General features: G+C 39.7%; 1 protein-coding gene across 2 annotated transcripts in view; it reads left to right on the forward strand.

Annotated features, from left to right (window-relative positions):
• Positions 1-17,982, forward strand: part of LOC108631670 (uncharacterized) — a 176,800-nt gene that overhangs the window by 126,177 nt on the left and 32,641 nt on the right. For both annotated transcript variants that reach the window (XM_018035776.2, XM_026818973.1), the window contains 4 exons: positions 7,183-7,335; positions 11,941-12,983; positions 15,797-15,894; positions 16,333-16,451. In XM_018035776.2, the coding sequence (XP_017891265.1) occupies positions 7,248-7,335; positions 11,941-12,983; positions 15,797-15,894; positions 16,333-16,451 (1,348 nt within the window). In that variant the 5' untranslated portion in view covers positions 7,183-7,247. The remainder of the gene's footprint in view (positions 1-7,182; positions 7,336-11,940; positions 12,984-15,796; positions 15,895-16,332; positions 16,452-17,982) is intronic.

Here is a 17,982-nt window from a genome sequence, read left to right on the forward strand (position 1 = left end):
GTTTCGAGGATCGATCCTTAATTTAATCCTGTAACGTACACCTACCGCGCAACCCGGAGTTCTCGTACGAAACTTTTGGGAACGCGGTAGCGCGGGACGCAGAAATTTATGAATCGTTAAAACGGCGTTAGCGAGGAGACGTTTCGAACGTGCCGACGACGCCTCGTACCCTGTAGGCAAATAGGATTAAGGGGATCGGATTAGGGGGCGTTAAACGACGCGCCACCCCCGCGTTTCGGCACCATCGTGCTGGGGACACCTACGCGAATTCGTGAACTCTCCGAGCTTTTGATTGTTTCGCTGGATAAAATGTTCGCAGAAGGCCGCAGGAATTGACGAAATTGTTTCGCCGCTGACGTTTGAAAGATTAATAAATCTAAGANTTCTTCTACCGCCTCAGCTGCGTATGATCAAAAACGCTCCAAAGGGAAGAAAGTTGCCGCACTGAAACGAAGATTGTTAATGACAAGCGACTCTGTGGAAGTTTGCAATCAACCGTGCGACATCCCGAGGAAAGATTTCACTGTTTTACAACCGGCCTCGAGTTTTTATAATAGAGCGAACTCGTTACAAGGTCTGATACTGATGAGAAAAAGAAAAGGAAATGAGCAAACGTACAGCGTTGTTAACTTGTTCCAAGAAAAAGTGGATCTTGATACTTCTCTCGCCTAATTATCTTGCAAACAATCTTCAATTGTCGACGTATTTGGAAGAAGAATTTAACTACTATTTAATGACATTAAAATGGTGAAACATTGCAATGATTCCGTACGAAGAAGTAGTTTTTCATTGATCATCGTGACAATTACATTGTGACTGATGAGACACCAGTCGAGACGACTCACAGGAGACTGGAGGAGTTTTGCTAACGACTTTATTGGTGAAATTATATAGAAGCTCCATTTCGTGCTTTTAAAACGCTTTAATCACATCGCTTTCTATTCATCTCTTCTTCCTCGTCGCAAGTAGTCGAATCTTTTTTACAATGAAGATGATTTATCACTGTGTATGAATGCAGAATGTAAAGAGTATTGGAAAAGTTTTACACTTACTTCGCTGATGAGTTATTGAGGTTTCAAGGAGACGCGATTAAAAATTGATGATTGACGCGAAGACGAGAGTCCAGCGGAGTGTTCTGCTCTCTGTTCTCTTGACTGAAGACAGTTTAATGGAAGTATCACAATGGATTAATGAGAATACTTTCCTGACATGACACGACTTGCATACTTTCATGAAACTTCATCGAATAACTGAAAAGCTTTGCTTTACATATGTATCATAAAACAAAAAGTATCGCAAAGAATATTTTGTTAGAGCTTTAGCAGTCCATTAAAAAAATGAAAAAATTAAATAATCAAGAACGAAATTTGGACGAAAGATAATTAAACACGTAATCAATCAAATTGAAAAGTTCATGAACAACAATTACTCATGTCAACCTGCTTTTTCGAATTGTAATGCATCTGCCGTATTTAAAGAAGACATTGCATACGCGCCAAGCGAATAACGGCTTTAATTCTGTTGTTCATTAGATTTCACGAGCTAACGCCTTCACGCTTTTCTCCGGCAATGTTCAGTACGTCGTCGATGGTTGAGTAAATCGACCGAGACGGGCGATGGAATTTGATAGGCGCGTGTCGATATTAAACTAGCGCTCGTCAAATAGATCAAACACAATTAAAAATTGAATTTTCACCGCGCGTCGCTCCGAAGGCGAATCGCTCAATTCGGTTATTTTGTTTCATCCCTGTCCGTCGTCGCTTTTTGTCGGCCCGCGCTTCGAAATAAAAAAAAAAGAAAGGAAATCGCAACGCAGAGAGTCGGACAGGTTTTATTATTTAATCGAATTCGTCGCCCCGTGTTGCGGGATGCATTTGGCAGGCGAACGCGGAAAATCGCGAGCTCTCTTCTTCCTCACCGCTTCCGTTTCCTTCTCTGTTTCACTGTTCTTTTCACGTGTGTCACCCGCGCCAGTAACTAGTTTTGCAGTTCTGTGTCACGCGATGAATTTGATTGAAAAATTAAAAAAATCCAGTGCTCTTAACTATGCACACTGGATTATCGTATATCATGCATGAATTTTAAAAACGTGAACAATTTTTTAAACAACGGTTCAACCTGTTCAAAGAATTTTTTATTTCAATTGAATCTCGTTTCGCATTAAAAAAAATTAAAAGGATGGTAGTGTCTTTAATTGAACAAGAATGATGAGAGGCAATTCTAATACCTATGATAGTAATTGTATTTTTTAATCGTTCATACGATGTTCAGGAAATTGTATTTCGCAACTCTCTTTAGTGCCCAAGTTCCAGAGTCAGATCTGGATATCCTTTGAAGCGCGATTATCTTATAGCAGAATTTCTATCAGTCAGCCGGTCTCCTTCGAGAGTTACGGTTAACTAGAATATCGAGTCGACGATGGTAATTCGATCAGAGAAGTTCGCTGCGAATCGTCTTAACCAATACATACCTCTGTATAGCACAATGCATGCACCTGCGAAGTGGGTGTGACCGAAGGAGGAGATGTATTAGCACAAGATTCGCTCAGAGTTGATATCTATTCAGACTGAAGAACGCTACTATAGACATTAAAGAACCACTAGTCAGCGGATTTTTATGCATTTATAGAAAAATTGAGTGTTAACAAAGATTAAAATAAAAAGAATTCATACATTGCAAATAATCAATATAAACGCATAAAACAGAGAATGTAAGTTATTAAATTTAGAGAATAAAAGATCGCTCTAATTGAATTATATTTTATTACAGACAAGCTTACAAAGGTAAGCGAATAACGGCTTTAATTCTGTTGTTCATTAGATTTCACGAGCTAACGCCTTCACGCTTTTCTCCGGCAATGTTCAGTACGTCGTCGATGGTTGAGTAAATCGACCGAGACGGGCGATGGAATTTGATAGGCGCGTGTCGATATTAAACTAGCGCTCGTCAAATAGATCAAACACAATTAAAAATTGAATTTTCACCGCGCGTCGCTCCGAAGGCGAATCGCTCAATTCGGTTATTTTGTTTCATCCCTGTCCGTCGTCGCTTTTTGTCGGCCCGCGCTTCGAAATAAAAAAAAAAGAAAGGAAATCGCAACGCAGAGAGTCGGACAGGTTTTATTATTTAATCGAATTCGTCGCCCCGTGTTGCGGGATGCATTTGGCAGGCGAACGCGGAAAATCGCGAGCTCTCTTCTTCCTCACCGCTTCCGTTTCCTTCTCTGTTTCACTGTTCTTTTCACGTGTGTCACCCGCGCCAGTAACTAGTTTTGCAGTTCTGTGTCACGCGATGAATTTGATTGAAAAATTAAAAAAATCCAGTGCTCTTAACTATGCACACTGGATTATCGTATATCATGCATGAATTTTAAAAACGTGAACAATTTTTTAAACAACGGTTCAACCTGTTCAAAGAATTTTTTATTTCAATTGAATCTCGTTTCGCATTAAAAAAAATTAAAAGGATGGTAGTGTCTTTAATTGAACAAGAATGATGAGAGGCAATTCTAATACCTATGATAGTAATTGTATTTTTTAATCGTTCATACGATGTTCAGGAAATTGTATTTCGCAACTCTCTTTAGTGCCCAAGTTCCAGAGTCAGATCTGGATATCCTTTGAAGCGCGATTATCTTATAGCAGAATTTCTATCAGTCAGCCGGTCTCCTTCGAGAGTTACGGTTAACTAGAATATCGAGTCGACGATGGTAATTCGATCAGAGAAGTTCGCTGCGAATCGTCTTAACCAATACATACCTCTGTATAGCACAATGCATGCACCTGCGAAGTGGGTGTGATCGAAGGAGATGTATTAGCACAAGATTCGCTCAGAGTTGATAACTATTCAGACTGAAGAACGCTACTATAAACATTAAAGAACCACTAGTCAGCGGATTTTTATGCATTTATAGAAAAATTGAGTGTTAACAAAGATTAAAATAAAAAGAATTCATACATTGCAAATAATCAATATAAACGCATAAAACAGAGAATGTAAGTTATTAAATTTAGAGAATAAAAGATCGCTCTAATTGAATTATATTTTATTACAGACAAGCTTACAAAGGTTTATATAAAAATCTACAGTTTAATGACCAGAATTTAGTATTTGCAGTTGAAGAAGAAAGTCGATATAGTTTAATGGCAAAATTTGCGGTAATTAATTAGCTTATGCGACATTGCTTTTGAAACTTCGCATCATACTTCGCTTTTGAAACTTCTAAGAAAATAACTCTAAACTACGTTGGACAATTTTGTGTTTAAAGTTATTTCGACCTTTCTCCAAGTTAGAATGGATTCTACAATATAGATTACTTAGTGACGTAAGTCAAGTTTCAAACTTAGGTAGTTAAAACAAAAATTATTCTACAGTTCTGAGGATAGTAATAAGACTATTCCAAGAAGCAAGCATATTATTAATACGTATTAGAAGATCCTAAGTCATTTTGTTACATTTAAATGTTGAAAAAATAGGAACAGGCATTATAAGGAAGGGAACATTAAACGAGTGGCAGAAGTTTTGAAATCGGGAAGCTTCACAAATGAGAGGTGCCGCACTTTGCCGTTTTAAATTCCAAAGAAAAGTTAGGCGATCGTGATTGTTTGTGTCCAGGGCTCGAAGTTCGTTCGATGGAGTTCGGACGTTTCGTCCCGCGGGGGAAACGAATGGAAAAAGGTTTTACAGCATTGCCCTCGCGAGCGCCGCGGTAAAGTGGCTACCACGGAAAAATTCGCAACGGAAATTGGAAGGCGGGGAGCTCTTTGATTGCGTTGCGTCGCTAGCATGAAACTATCCGAGCCAATTCGTGAACGTAATTTTTGGGGCGCCAGTTCCGCGATGAAATTCCAGTCGCCTCGCAACCGTTTCTTTGCCGTGTTCTTGAAAAGTTTTTAAAAAAACTCTAGCGTAACTAATATCACGCAGGGCTTTAATAAGAAGGGTACGAAGAAACCTTAATAAGTATTCATGAGATAAAGAAGGTAAGATGGGATTCAATGAGAACGTAGTACAATGGACATTTTCGATATAATCTCGCTCGGCTGAAAGGAAATATGAATAACGAGCTTCGACTGCTTTCTTTTACTGAAAATCGAGATAAGAAGTCCGGGTATACATACACAACGGCCTAATCAGAAAACATTTGATCTTCCTTGGAGGAAAAACTTTCACGAGCCAAACAACTCGGCGTTCCTTCCGGCTTGTTCTCGATTTAAATTAGAGCGGGTAGCCTTCATTTTGACGCGTCTGAAAAAACAAACCTTTACTTTTTTAGTCCGTCTTTGAAGTTGTTAAAACACTCCCGAATTCACTGACAGCATCCCGACTTCAGGCGAGGAGAACGTATAAACTTGCGGTACTTTTTCAACTTTTCTAATAACATCCGCTGATGGCGAGATTCTCACCACCCTCGGTGGCTAATAAATCATCTAATAATAGACATTATTATGCCTGGTTTTTAATCTTTTTCCAACGAACAAGATTTAGGTAAATTGATCTTTGTAATAAGAAAATTTCGTATAAATATTTCACACTGTTTAAGGAAGACAAATTTAGAAGAAAATTGTAATATTTTAATGAAAAACGATGATGATGGTAAAACAGCACGTATCGTACTAAATTGCGTAATCACGGTCTCACGGATATTTAACTTCCAAGGGAAATTTTATCCATCGACGAGTGGCTGCAGCCTCGACTCACACACTGCCATTTTGCTCGAAAGTGAAGTGGACTGCAATTTTCTGTAGCATAAGATCGCAATGATTGCAATATTTGATTATTATAGATATAAATATAATTATGCAATTACTTTTGCATGATTTCACGTCTTGTTAGTGATAATTACACGTCTGATTAGGCATTACAATTGCTGATCGGCCGAAATTTGTCAGCAACGTCTGCGGTATAGCAGTTGTCCCTCGCAGACGTGTCCGTCTGTTCCAGTTTGTACATCGTCGTCACGACACTCGTGTCTAGTCGACTTCATTAATTAATCGGTGTAATTAGAGTAGAAGAAGAATCGTGTCGGTTTTCGATGTCCATGATTTAATCACGCTTAATGGAGGTTTAATCCAGGCGTTTTGGAACCGAGATCTATGGATGTTTGCTGGACTTTGCGTGTATAAGGAATGTCGTGAGTTTCATGGTAGTTTCATAATCGACTTTGGTTGGATACTACCGGTGCCTCGTAAGTTGCAAGTCTTGCCGGAAGGATACATTAAAGATGAAACTGAAGTTTTGAACAGGTGTCAGAGAATTTTAGACGCTATGGAGCAAACAGGCTTCGTCTCTTAATCAATTATGGTATAACTTTCTTAAGATTTTACATAAAGATCGTGATCGTTGTTAACAATGGAGGCTATCTCGGGTTGGTGTGAACTGTTTTAAAATATGTTAAAAGGCTGGGCGACGATTCCGAATCGACATGAAGTTTAAAAAGTACTGAGGAACTTTTCTCTTAATTAAACGCTGGCCGAAACGCGCCACGGAATTTCATTAACATTCTGACCAACGTAAAGAGAGGAAATTAAACGGCACGTCAATAGAAATTTTAATATAGGATGAAGGTCTAAGAGAAATAATGCACATTTAATTACCTTTTTTTTAATTAAATAAGAAAAATACTTTAGACGAAAATGAGAGAATGCATAATAAGTATATTTAATTCTTACTATACATATAAAACACTAAACATATATTAACAAATTGCTTGAATTCTTTCAGATATTTTCTTTAATTATAATATAGGAAAAACGCATCGGTCACAAACGAGGCTTTTATATAGTTAGATCGTAAAATGAAGAACAACATTTACACAGTAAGGGTTAATTTAATTTCGAATGGAAACCAGTGGTAACAGATTTAATATCCTCATTTTCTATTACATATAACAAACTCTTTAAGAATTTCTGTGGATCAGCTGCGAGAATAGATAAGATCCAGCCTATTATAGTTGAGAGTCCTCGTAAAGTCGATCTTGTAACGATCGTGGCAGTTTCATAGGGATAGGACTTAATTGTCACAACCGACGGTGGAAAGGTGTTCAAATCTCCGCCGGGGAACAAAGCTGCGCGAAGTTAATGGATACCGACTTTTACGAGGCCTTCCTCCAAAGCTCTAAAACGTGAACGATTTGATCGTAAGAGTTTTAACGCGTCTATTTTACTGTTTCTTCTTGGCCAGAACGAAGATGAACAACGAGATGGAGCAGATCCCTGAAGGCTGAGAGAGTCGAGCGGATCCTCGATATGACCGGGTGGAGAATGCTAAAGCCGACCGCGTCGGCGCTCGGCGTCATCGCAATTGTCTTCGTTCTGATTACTGCCACGCTGTCAGGTGAATATTACGCTCTTTTTTACCTATCTCTATCTTTACTAGGAGAGTTTTACATTTTTTTCTTATTTTACAATATTTTAGACAAGTAGAATTTCAATTTTTATATTATTAAAGAATGAAATCTAAGTAGAAATTTCTAACTTTTTTTAAATATTATATCAGTACAAAAGTTCGTGCAGAATTTATAAGGGCGGTCAGATCTGATCGTACTTCGACATAAATGTTTGTTTTAGCATTATGGTATGTTACAAACCTATCGAAAGATAGTACCCTCATAAATTTCAGGCACCATTGATTTAGGTTGATTTGCGCATGACACTGGCTTCTCGATATGAAGAAAGAAAATTTATTTTTGCTATGTTATGTTATACGACTTTCGCAAGGGCCTGAATGTTGGAATTGTGACAAAAAACTGTATTCATACATTTGGACTTTGCTTCTATTCTGCAAGAGGTTAAAAAATGATTTGTTCGGTCCAAAATGGTGATTTCCATTTGCATGATCAACTTCTATCTTCCATTTCTTACGAAAGAGGAATCCATCTACTTGTAAAAAAAATGATAGAGTACAGAGATGAGTACAGCAAAAGTTTTTACTAAATGTAGCGTTCGTATTTTATTTAAAATCAAGTAGAAACTTTTAGACTGATTACATGTTATAATGTGTACTTCGCTTCTGATGTTCATTTGTAACACTCAATAATTTTAATGAAATTTGAAACTTGTTTGAATCAGAATTTTATCACTTCAACGTTAGATATAAGGTCTTATACTGGTTTTTTTCTTCACCGAATTCGCGCAACGAACTTGATTATTTACTCCGGTCGCACGTATCGCGACGTAAGCGATTCCGTATAAATGCTTTGACCGTTTATCGTGCTCGATCGATCGAACGAGAAAAAGCCCACCCACGCCTACACACGTACATGTAACACGAGGAGAGATCACAGTTCGTCGCTTTATATGACGCGGCAACTCGGCACGCCGCATCGGCCGGAAATAATTTCTGAAATTCGTTTATGCGCAAACAACCCGGCTGGCGAAGATCAATTGTGTTCTACGCTCGAAAAATGGAACAGTGTGTTAGTATTTCGGTTAGTTCACTCGCAAATTATATTTGAATTGTCGTTTTTTTTATTTAAAGGGTAACACAATTGTATCCGTGGTAAAAAAAATAGAATTTTTATTTTTATTATTATTAAAAAATCTTTATACTCTTAAAAATAATATACAAATAATCAGAGACTTCAATATTAATATTATTTTTAGTTTTCGTATTAGTCGAAAAATATGCTACATCTTAAAATACATATTTATGAAAATGATTATGCAGTGCAGTAATTGAAACGATTCAGAAAATACTTTTTGGTTTTTCGTTATAAGTTTAACTAAAGCTGAGTACTCTTACACACTGTTTTGTCCTGAATTTTGACACAGTCACCAAAAATCTACCATTCCAAAAAAGTTATAAACCTTTTTTTCTTATACTTTAAAATATGTATCTAAAAATGTTGCAAAACAGATTATTTTGCTGAAAAAGGTCTTAAAAAATGTCTAAAGTTTAAAGAGACACACCTTAAACAAATAGTATTCTTCCATGTCTCTCATTGTCCGCCAGTGTCCCAAGACACAGGCTATGCGTTCAAGGGTGCGATTTTTCTTATTTTTGAAGCTTCCGGTTTTACCCTGACTCCACTTTCGACCCTAAATCCACCGCTCCTCCACGCGCAACTGTTTTAAACTCTCGGAACTGAACTTCTCCGACGAGTCTACGAGTCTCCAATATCCTCCATTCAACTCCTATCTCGCGTTCTCCAGCGATTTACTGTTCGCAACTTCCGGCCAGCTCGCAGTACAATCGAATTGCGGCTGCTTCTCGAGCAAACAGTTTCGCAACGCGGTTCTATAAACATTTTCTCCGCGTGAAAATGAGACAGAGAGAAAAAAACCTCGGGCAACGCGCTGCGAAAAGAGAAAGTTTATTAGCCAGCGAGAGGACAAAAATAATCCACGAAATACACTCATGAACACGAGCCACAAATCCGCAGTATCACGGACAAATTATGATCGACGAGCGCCGGTTCCACAATTAAGCGAAGTTACGTGACTGATTGCTCGTACCTCGCTAGGTAATTACGACGAATTAGCGCAACTTTTTCTCGTCGTTCATCGCTTCTTTCGCTGACGCCTTTTTGCACGAAGCTTAATCCACGGCGTTGTTATAGGAATTGCACGAGTAACGCGAGTTCTTCACATGGATTCTTGGCATTACGTTGGTGCATATGAAACCATTATAAAAACAATTAAGAATTCATTATCAAAAACAAGAAGCATTAAAGTCTATCGTTCCATGATTCATTCGTAACAGTGTACATTTTTCACTAGAAGATTATAATTTATAAAACAAGACGTACTAATTTAACCCTTTGAGTCACGAATTTTTCTTACGAATCTGACATCAGGGTTTCAAAGTTTAAAATCCCGGATTGAAAATTACTTCATTTAGTTTATTATAGAAAAGAATTCAGGTTTAAATGCCCAAAATGATGAAAATAATAATTTGGAAAAGATGGAACTGCAGGACCTCCACTGTGGCTCGAAGGATTTTAATACTTCATGCTACATGTTACCTTAGATGAATTTGCGAACAGTAGTTAGTCTCGTAAATGATCATATTATTCCTTTATGTAAAGGAAAGAAGATCTTTTTTCACAGTCCTTGATCCACGACAGTGGTGTAGAAATTGCATCAGCAACACTGCGTTCCACGCGTGGATTCTTAGCACTTTAAGTTAACTTGTTATTTTAAAAGAATTTGAGGAGACAGTCACGAAATCTCTTAAACGATCACGTTGTTCTTTCATGTAAAACAACGAGGGCGAACAACAACAACGTAGATCTTCTGCAGTGGTGAAACTTTAAAATGAAATTCCCGAGATAGGGTGGGGCGATATTTTTCCGAGGGATGGGTATGGCAAGGCTAGGCCGGGAACAAAGAAATTAGATGGTAGCATTGTTACCGCGGTCGGCAGCGTCTGGAATTTTTCCGGCCTCGCTGTTTCGTTCCGGTGGCGCAGACCATTGCAACGGGACCGTGTCACGAAAAGAATGCGACGAAATTTTAATCCGCGTTATAATTCCTACGGTAAATGCCGCGGCTTTCGTTGGAACGTATGGAAAGTATGCGTGATAAGACGAACTGCTCCCAGCCTCTTTTTGCGGTAACCAGAAGAACGATAAGATTCGTTGATTTAAAAAAAATGTGACCTACTTTCAGGTGGAGATGTCTGTTTGTACGTAATTAGCATCTTCGTAATCATATAATGCATTATAATATATCATAAAAAAATATGTACATATTATATTTAGAAATAGAATGTAAATTATATGTTAGAAAAAGAAATGGAAATCTTAACTCATCAAAAGGAAAGAGAGGAAAAAAATATTATAATCCTTCTACAATAAAATTTATTTAAGAAAATATGAAGAATGTGTACAATAAAGTAGTACAAACGAGAATAGTCAGACATCTAAAGAAATTCATTTCACATTGATTCTTAAAAGGATATCTTTGATCAATAATATCTTGAAAAACACGCATGTCCTTGTAAATTTATTCGACCAACCCTACGTTTTTCCTTCAATTCTAAACGTATAGAGACGTGGATATCACAGTTTTCATTAACTTTATATCAGCGAGAGGTACAGATGAAACATGGGGGTGGAACAAAACACAAGTTTGAAGGGAACAAATCGCCGGTACGTGCTCTTTCGGCGAAGTAACAAAAAAGGAGTCGATACTCGAGATACCTGAGGTAGCGTACAACTATAGAAAACGAGTTCAGGGAGAAATACGTATACACATCCGCGAAATATCCGTTTCGACGTAAAATTACAAATGACACGTATCTCTCTTTGGAAAGTCTTTCAGAAAAGTACAGGGAGCACCCGATATTATCTGCCTACCCCTCTTCGTTCTTTGTTATCCACGCTCGAAGTCGCGCCTACATATTCATGGAACGCAAAAACCAGTTCGGCTTTCTGAGTGCTATATGATAAAACGTCACTTTATCAAGAGAACTAAAAGATGCATCGATAGCTGATGTAGAACGAGCATTTCTAACGGAGTATCGGAAGAGGTAGAAAAAATCACGGGCTATAAATAGGAGAAATTCCAATGTTCGCCGGGACCTGTACGTTTTTGGACAGAGCTTCGCGATCGATGAACGTGAAAAGCTCATCGTTGTCCATTATCATTAAAACAAAAACTCGAAATCGGTTTTCCAGGTCACGTTCGCAAATAAATACAATGAAGCTAAAAATTCTTTTGATAATCTAAAATCGACATTATTGCATGACCCAGAAAATTTCAAAGAACATAATCAATTTCAATCACTAGCGACTGGACCATGGACTTTATGCATTTATAGAAAAATCGAATTTGCATGAGATGTAACGAATGCTTATAAAAATAAAAAGATGAGTGCACATTATGATGGCACCATGTACGTTTTATTTTGCATAAAAGTCCGCGGTCTAGTGGCGCACTTATCTTCTCGTTCTTTTGTTTCACGAGAAATCAACGATATCTTTTTTCCCTGCCGCAGAGGCGGACAGCGGCACCATCGAGTCCAGTATCAATCATCCTGAAGTGGATGAAGAGGACCAACATGTCCAAGAGGAAGTGAGGGCCGCGAACCAGTCCGTCGCTGACGATCCGATCCCTTTAACGGTTCGTACACACGTCGCCAACGATACTGCCAACGAAATTCCAGTGACTAGGGACTCTCAGTTCGTCCCTACGGGTCTTGAAAACTCGAACGACTCGCGTACGAATGTCGTCGAACCGCAGAGAGATCAAAGTGGACAGTCGTACGTCGCGACAGCGACGTCGAACGATGTTCGCGAACCGGAGGACGATCCCGCGGGATCGGAACCGAGGCCGGTGGAGCGCAACAATCCTGGGAACAAGACGCAACACGCGACCTGGGATTTCGGGGTTTCAACCAAACCGAATCGTGCGGAAATCGTGTCAAGCACCGATTCTTGGAACGTCCGGTTGCCCAATCCAAGGAACCTAGACCAATTGGATGGCATCCAAGTGGGCGAGGATCTGTCGAACGTGGTGGAACACGAAGGATCGGTTACCAGCGTGGACAAGTCTCGACGGAAGGACACGGTTCGGTTCACAACCGCGTCGATCCGCGAGATGATCGCTACGGAGTTAAGGCCGCTTGAGCAGAAAAATGTGGACGACATCAAGGCGATCTCGTTCCAAGTACCAGTGGTCGAGACGGAAGAAGCTGTGGCTGATACTAAGCGTCAGCAGGATAACGAACGGGCGAGGATCGTCGCGGATCCGAAGAAGGATAATTCCAGATCGATGAACAATCTCTTGGTGACTGGCGGCAAGTCCACAAAGGCGTTTTACGAGATAAAACCGTCTATTAAAACGGAGGTGGAACCGGATCACTCGGGCAGTACCTTGAAACCTCTGCAGGGGAGGAAGTTCGTATTGCCAAGCGTGGACAGTGCTCTGGGCAAATACGGGCCTTATTTCGAGGATGGTGATGAGGAGATGAATTTCACAGCCAGAATAGGCAGCACCATGCTGCTTGACTGCAAAATCGGCATGCTGGGAGACAAAGAGGTAATTATACCTAATAAATGTAATACCTATTAACTAATTAAATCCAGAAATGTTAGTTCTCCTATTCTTTGATAGGACGCGATGATTTGAAATTGTAATTTTCCTAAAAGATATCAAAATTGTTTTATTTATCATATGTTGATATTCACTGAACCAGTACTTGGGTAAATGAGAGAGAGAAATAAAACTCTTGTTTCAATATCTACATAGTATACATTTCCGCGTGCGAAACAAGAGATTCAATCACGCATTCGCATTTCTCCTTTCATCGGAGCATTAAAAAAGAAAGAAATAAAGAGAGCAATGTATCGCTTTGTCACGGTGAAAGTTTATCTGCTTTCGCGTTCCTCACTGTCAGCGCCCTTTGGACTGCCTTTATTATTCGGTCGAGTCGGTGACTGTGATGCAAGTTGGAAAATAGGCACGATGTCATGATGAAAAACCGAGCTTGCGAACGGTCTTGTTATATTTTTATGATCTCCGTGTCGCGCAATAAAAAAGGATCCACGATGATAAAGCGAGGACAGGAGAGTAAAGGGAGGATTCGGATCGATTTCTCCTGTTCTCTCCTTCGCTTCAGGCTAGATTTCTCTTTCGAAACTCGATGCAGTGGTTGCACCCGATTATAAAAAGGGTATGACAAGTGGACCACGAAAAAAGATTGGAAAATGAAAAGCGACCGTTTCATTTATTACATTTTATCAATCATTGTTTCGTTTATTTTTTTCCTCCGTTCCATTAATGTTTTTTAGCAAATAAAATGGAGGAAATGGAATGTATACAGCATAACGATGATGGATAGCGTGTTACGGTCCTCTTCCGCTTCGGATTTAAATTAGACCGTATTGAGATTGATGCAAACATACTGAAAAGCACGTAGTAATCGAAGATTGAACTGACTTGTTGTCTTACGAGGACGATTTTTTGTTTGCGTATCGTAAAGTGCACGTATTCTGAAAAGAGAAATATGTTTCCTTTACTTTAGAGATTGATCTGGCTCGACTAGCCTGAAGCTTTCGAACGGTTCCAGAATACATTTAAAAAATTCGAATACCTTCACAGTTTTTTAGCAAAACCATTGAAATATTGATCACGAATATCTTTAAGAGCGTTCTTGACCTCGCTAATTAATTGTATACTCAGAACTAACGCTCCGGATTTCTTATGAAATTAAATGAAAGCGCGTTTGGCGAATTGGAAAATAGATCTAAAACCGCAAATGATTACAATTGCAAACACGATTCGTTATCGTTCGCGACGGGCTGTAGCCACCAAGTCGACGAACTTTTCGCATCGTAATCAGCTGAGGGAGAAGTCGGACAAGAAAGGACGGGCGGGAGGCAGATAGATAAAGTAAACCGGGAGACGGGGACGGAGAAACGGTCGCTTGGGATTCCAGATGGATTCATATTCCACAGAATACGTAATGCGAAACCGATTCTGAGCGGCGATCGTGGGCCGAGTAACGTGAAAGAAGCGTCGCGTTGCCGCCGTCGATATCTTAAAAGAATATCAACCGAGTTCATGCGACATTCGAGCCAGCGCGAATTTAATCGAGATGGCCCGGTGCATCTCTTATTTCAACAAAAATTCCGTGGAGATTGAATAGGTTTTTAATAAGCAGATTCCGGATATTTATGCACGATAAATATGTGAGATGCGTGCAACGTCTATGCACAAATAATAGCAAAACATAAAAATTTGCAAATATTTATGAAATATTTTAGATATTAAATTTTAACAATATATTTTGCAATTATCGTGATACGAATTATATTTTACAAGCATTCTTTCCATAGTTGACGATGTCATTAACTTCCCCGCTTATCGTGAATTCGCTAACAAAAGTTTCTTTATTTCCTCTTTAAAAAGGAATGTGCACTGTTCCATGTCGATTCTCGTCTGGAAATCCACCGGGACACCGCGTTGTTGATACCGCGAAGCTTATTGTGCGTTCGGAAGCGTTGTTCGAGGCAGTTTGCAGTCGATTAATTGACAAATCCCTACCGGATTTGCATAAAATTGTTGCCTCGTTTTAATACTGTATCATTTTCCCGCGGGCGTATCGGTTCGCGACGGATTACCGAATAATACCTACGTTATACGTTTGGCGGAACACGTTGCCGCGATGTCAACGCGAAGCGTTGTTGTATGATCGATTAGCAATGCACAATCGATGAAATTATATCGCTTCGCGTAGGAGAATAGCAGAATTGGATAGTCAGCAATATTGTTGTACAGTAAATAACATACTCTTAGGTGTGTGCAATATTTCATTCATATCGTCATCTCTGAATTGACTTATTTGAATTGGGGTTCAAACATTTGAGTTTGCATATTATGTCAGTAAGTTAATTTGCCTTCTATCAGTGCGGACAATTAAATTGCTTCCGATATTCCTTTATCTTGACATTCGTCACGTACAATATGAAACAGAGTTTCGGTGGGCGAGAAAAAGATGGTTTGGTCGTGTTACGGTAGATTCGTCGACAGGGCAGAGCGAGGCTTGTAAGCTCGTCTTTTCCAAACGCTTAGCGAGAAATTGCACGACGCGAGGGGGACGAGACGGAGGCAGCATTCATTCGCAAGGATTCAGACTCTCAGGAGTGGGGCTCTCCCCCGGTTCCTTGTCGCGAAATTATTAACTTTTCGCGAGATTCCCTTTAATTCCGGCGGGTCGCTTCTGCCAGAAACAATGCCGATGCCTCTCTTTCTCGTTCTCCTCGTGGGAAACCCCGGGCTCTATTCTCGTCCGAAGAAATCCGTGATTTATGAGGCAATAACGAAGGATATTTCACTGCGTTGCGATTCAGGTGACGTGGCACCATCAAGCAAGCAAGGACTCGTTTCGATTACTCACCGTCGGCAGGACCGTGTACAGCGTGGATCAGAGGATCAGCTTGATGTTCCGGTAAGTGAAATTGCCGAAATACGCCGGATGTTGAGATAAACTGATGATTAAGCGAATGCGAAACACAATAATGTCGATGAATATATTAGACAGCTAATTAATTTTCTAATTAACGCTCGAGTGATTAATTCAAATTCTGTCATATCATTCTTACTATGAACAAGAGAATTATCAAACCCTTCGTAAATGATGGATTTTTAATGAAGAAATGCATATATACTGAAAAAATTAGTGGTACCAGTGTTAAATTAATATAAAATTGTCGGAGGAATTTACAAAATTTAGTTTTAGCATTTCTGTTGATCCTCTATGTTTATAAAACAGTACAAATTCGTTCGGATTTTCGTTTTATGCGCCACGTAAAAGTCAGATACAGGCCCAAGTGCCGTGACGATGCAAATATACATGAAATCGTGGTTCTCTTGTTTCGTTTAACAGATATCCGAGCAATTGGAGGTTACAGATCCAGTACGCAACCCCACGAGATTCCGGTTTATACAAGTGCCAAGTAGCGACGCATCCGCCGCTGGTTAAAACGATTAACGTTGTCGTCACGGGTAAGCGATTCCTTTGTAAACGGTATCATGATCAGCGATTGTTTGGCTATTGAATTACCTGTGGCCAAACCTCGCCTTGGCAAAAAAACACATTTTGTTTTTTAATTTTTTTGTATAATCTGATAGTAGTTGACGAACAGGATTCTGGTGATCAGTTTTAACTCCAAACGAAATAGCAATTCACGTATTTAAATGTACCTAGTTGTACTTGTTGCATCGTATTTGATTCGTAATACTTGGAGTATGTGTATTTATTTAAACACTTCTATTATTTAATGAGTTATTAACACGTTACGCGCAGAGTCAATTTTACTGAGCTTCTCGTTCACGCAGCGCGGCGGGTATTGGCCACTCGACAAGTATTATGTTCCACAGTATAAAACATATATCGCAGTAACGATTTTATTTCATTTACCGGTTGGTCTACAGTAATGTACAGCAAAAACATTTGGACATAAGACAGCTGGAAATTTGACCAAAAAAGTCGTCACTTTCTGTAATACTTGTAAAATCAAATCACGTATTTGCTTAGAATGTTTGAATAAATTCATTAAAACTACATTATATATTTCTTAACTTTGATACTGCCAGTTCCTGGAACCAGAAAAAGGAAAAGTTCACTGTTGCTTCCCAGGGACCGACGACACGCCGCCTGAACGAGAAGTTTACTGTCAGTCCCCAGAGACTAACGCCGCGCTTAACGTGTTAATAGACTCCTATTTGTTGCTTGAATATTATTTACGATTCTCACTTTCAACTTCTCAACCGATGTAAGGATTTAAATACAATGCGTACGCGTAAAGTACTTAATAAATGTCCTAATCCATCCTTGGTGCACCAAGAGACGTAACCAGAAGATAACATAGTCAACAAGACCACGTGAACCGAATAAATAGAATTCCAGCTTGTAAAGCGAGATGGATGGAAGCACTCTCCTCTCATCTCGTTTCCACGGTCCATCGAGTAGGGTTGCAACGCGGAAAATCCTATTGGGCGTTAGGAGAGGGGGGTAAGGCTTGACCGAGTCCAAAACTAAGGGCGACATTCGAGAACTAAGAAAGGGAGGTCGCAGGAAACACGAGCGACTGGTGCAAAGGGTTACCAGCGTGCGTCTCGCGTTTCCCAATCCCCTTATGTCGCCGATTCGGGTGCAATGGAAACCCGCATTTCGTCGACTAAAGCGCCTCGTGGCCGGTAATCTGATCTGATCCGAGGGTGGGCCAGCCGGTGAACAAAAGCGAGAGCGAAGTAGGGCAGAACAAACCCGGATAGACTGACATTGCTACTCTCTTCCCCATTTTCTATCTCGCTTCGAGCACCAGGTCCACGTCTCATGTTGCTCTCTCTCTCTCTCTCGTTGCCGTGAATCCCGACGGACCACGTCTTTTGCGAGACGCCGTGCCACTGGAATTTCTTTGACCTCCTCCCTCTTTAAGAGGAACCCGAAAGGAAAGATTCGTCGTGGAGCTTCTGGTATCGATTCTCATCTCTGTTTGATATATTTTTGCAACAAATCTGCGAACTCGTTACG

This window comes from Ceratina calcarata, unplaced genomic scaffold, assembly GCF_001652005.2.
Source record: "Ceratina calcarata isolate Rehan_Ccalc_2016 unplaced genomic scaffold, ASM165200v1 scaffold92.2, whole genome shotgun sequence".
Lineage (NCBI taxonomy): Eukaryota > Metazoa > Arthropoda > Insecta > Hymenoptera > Apidae > Ceratina > Ceratina calcarata.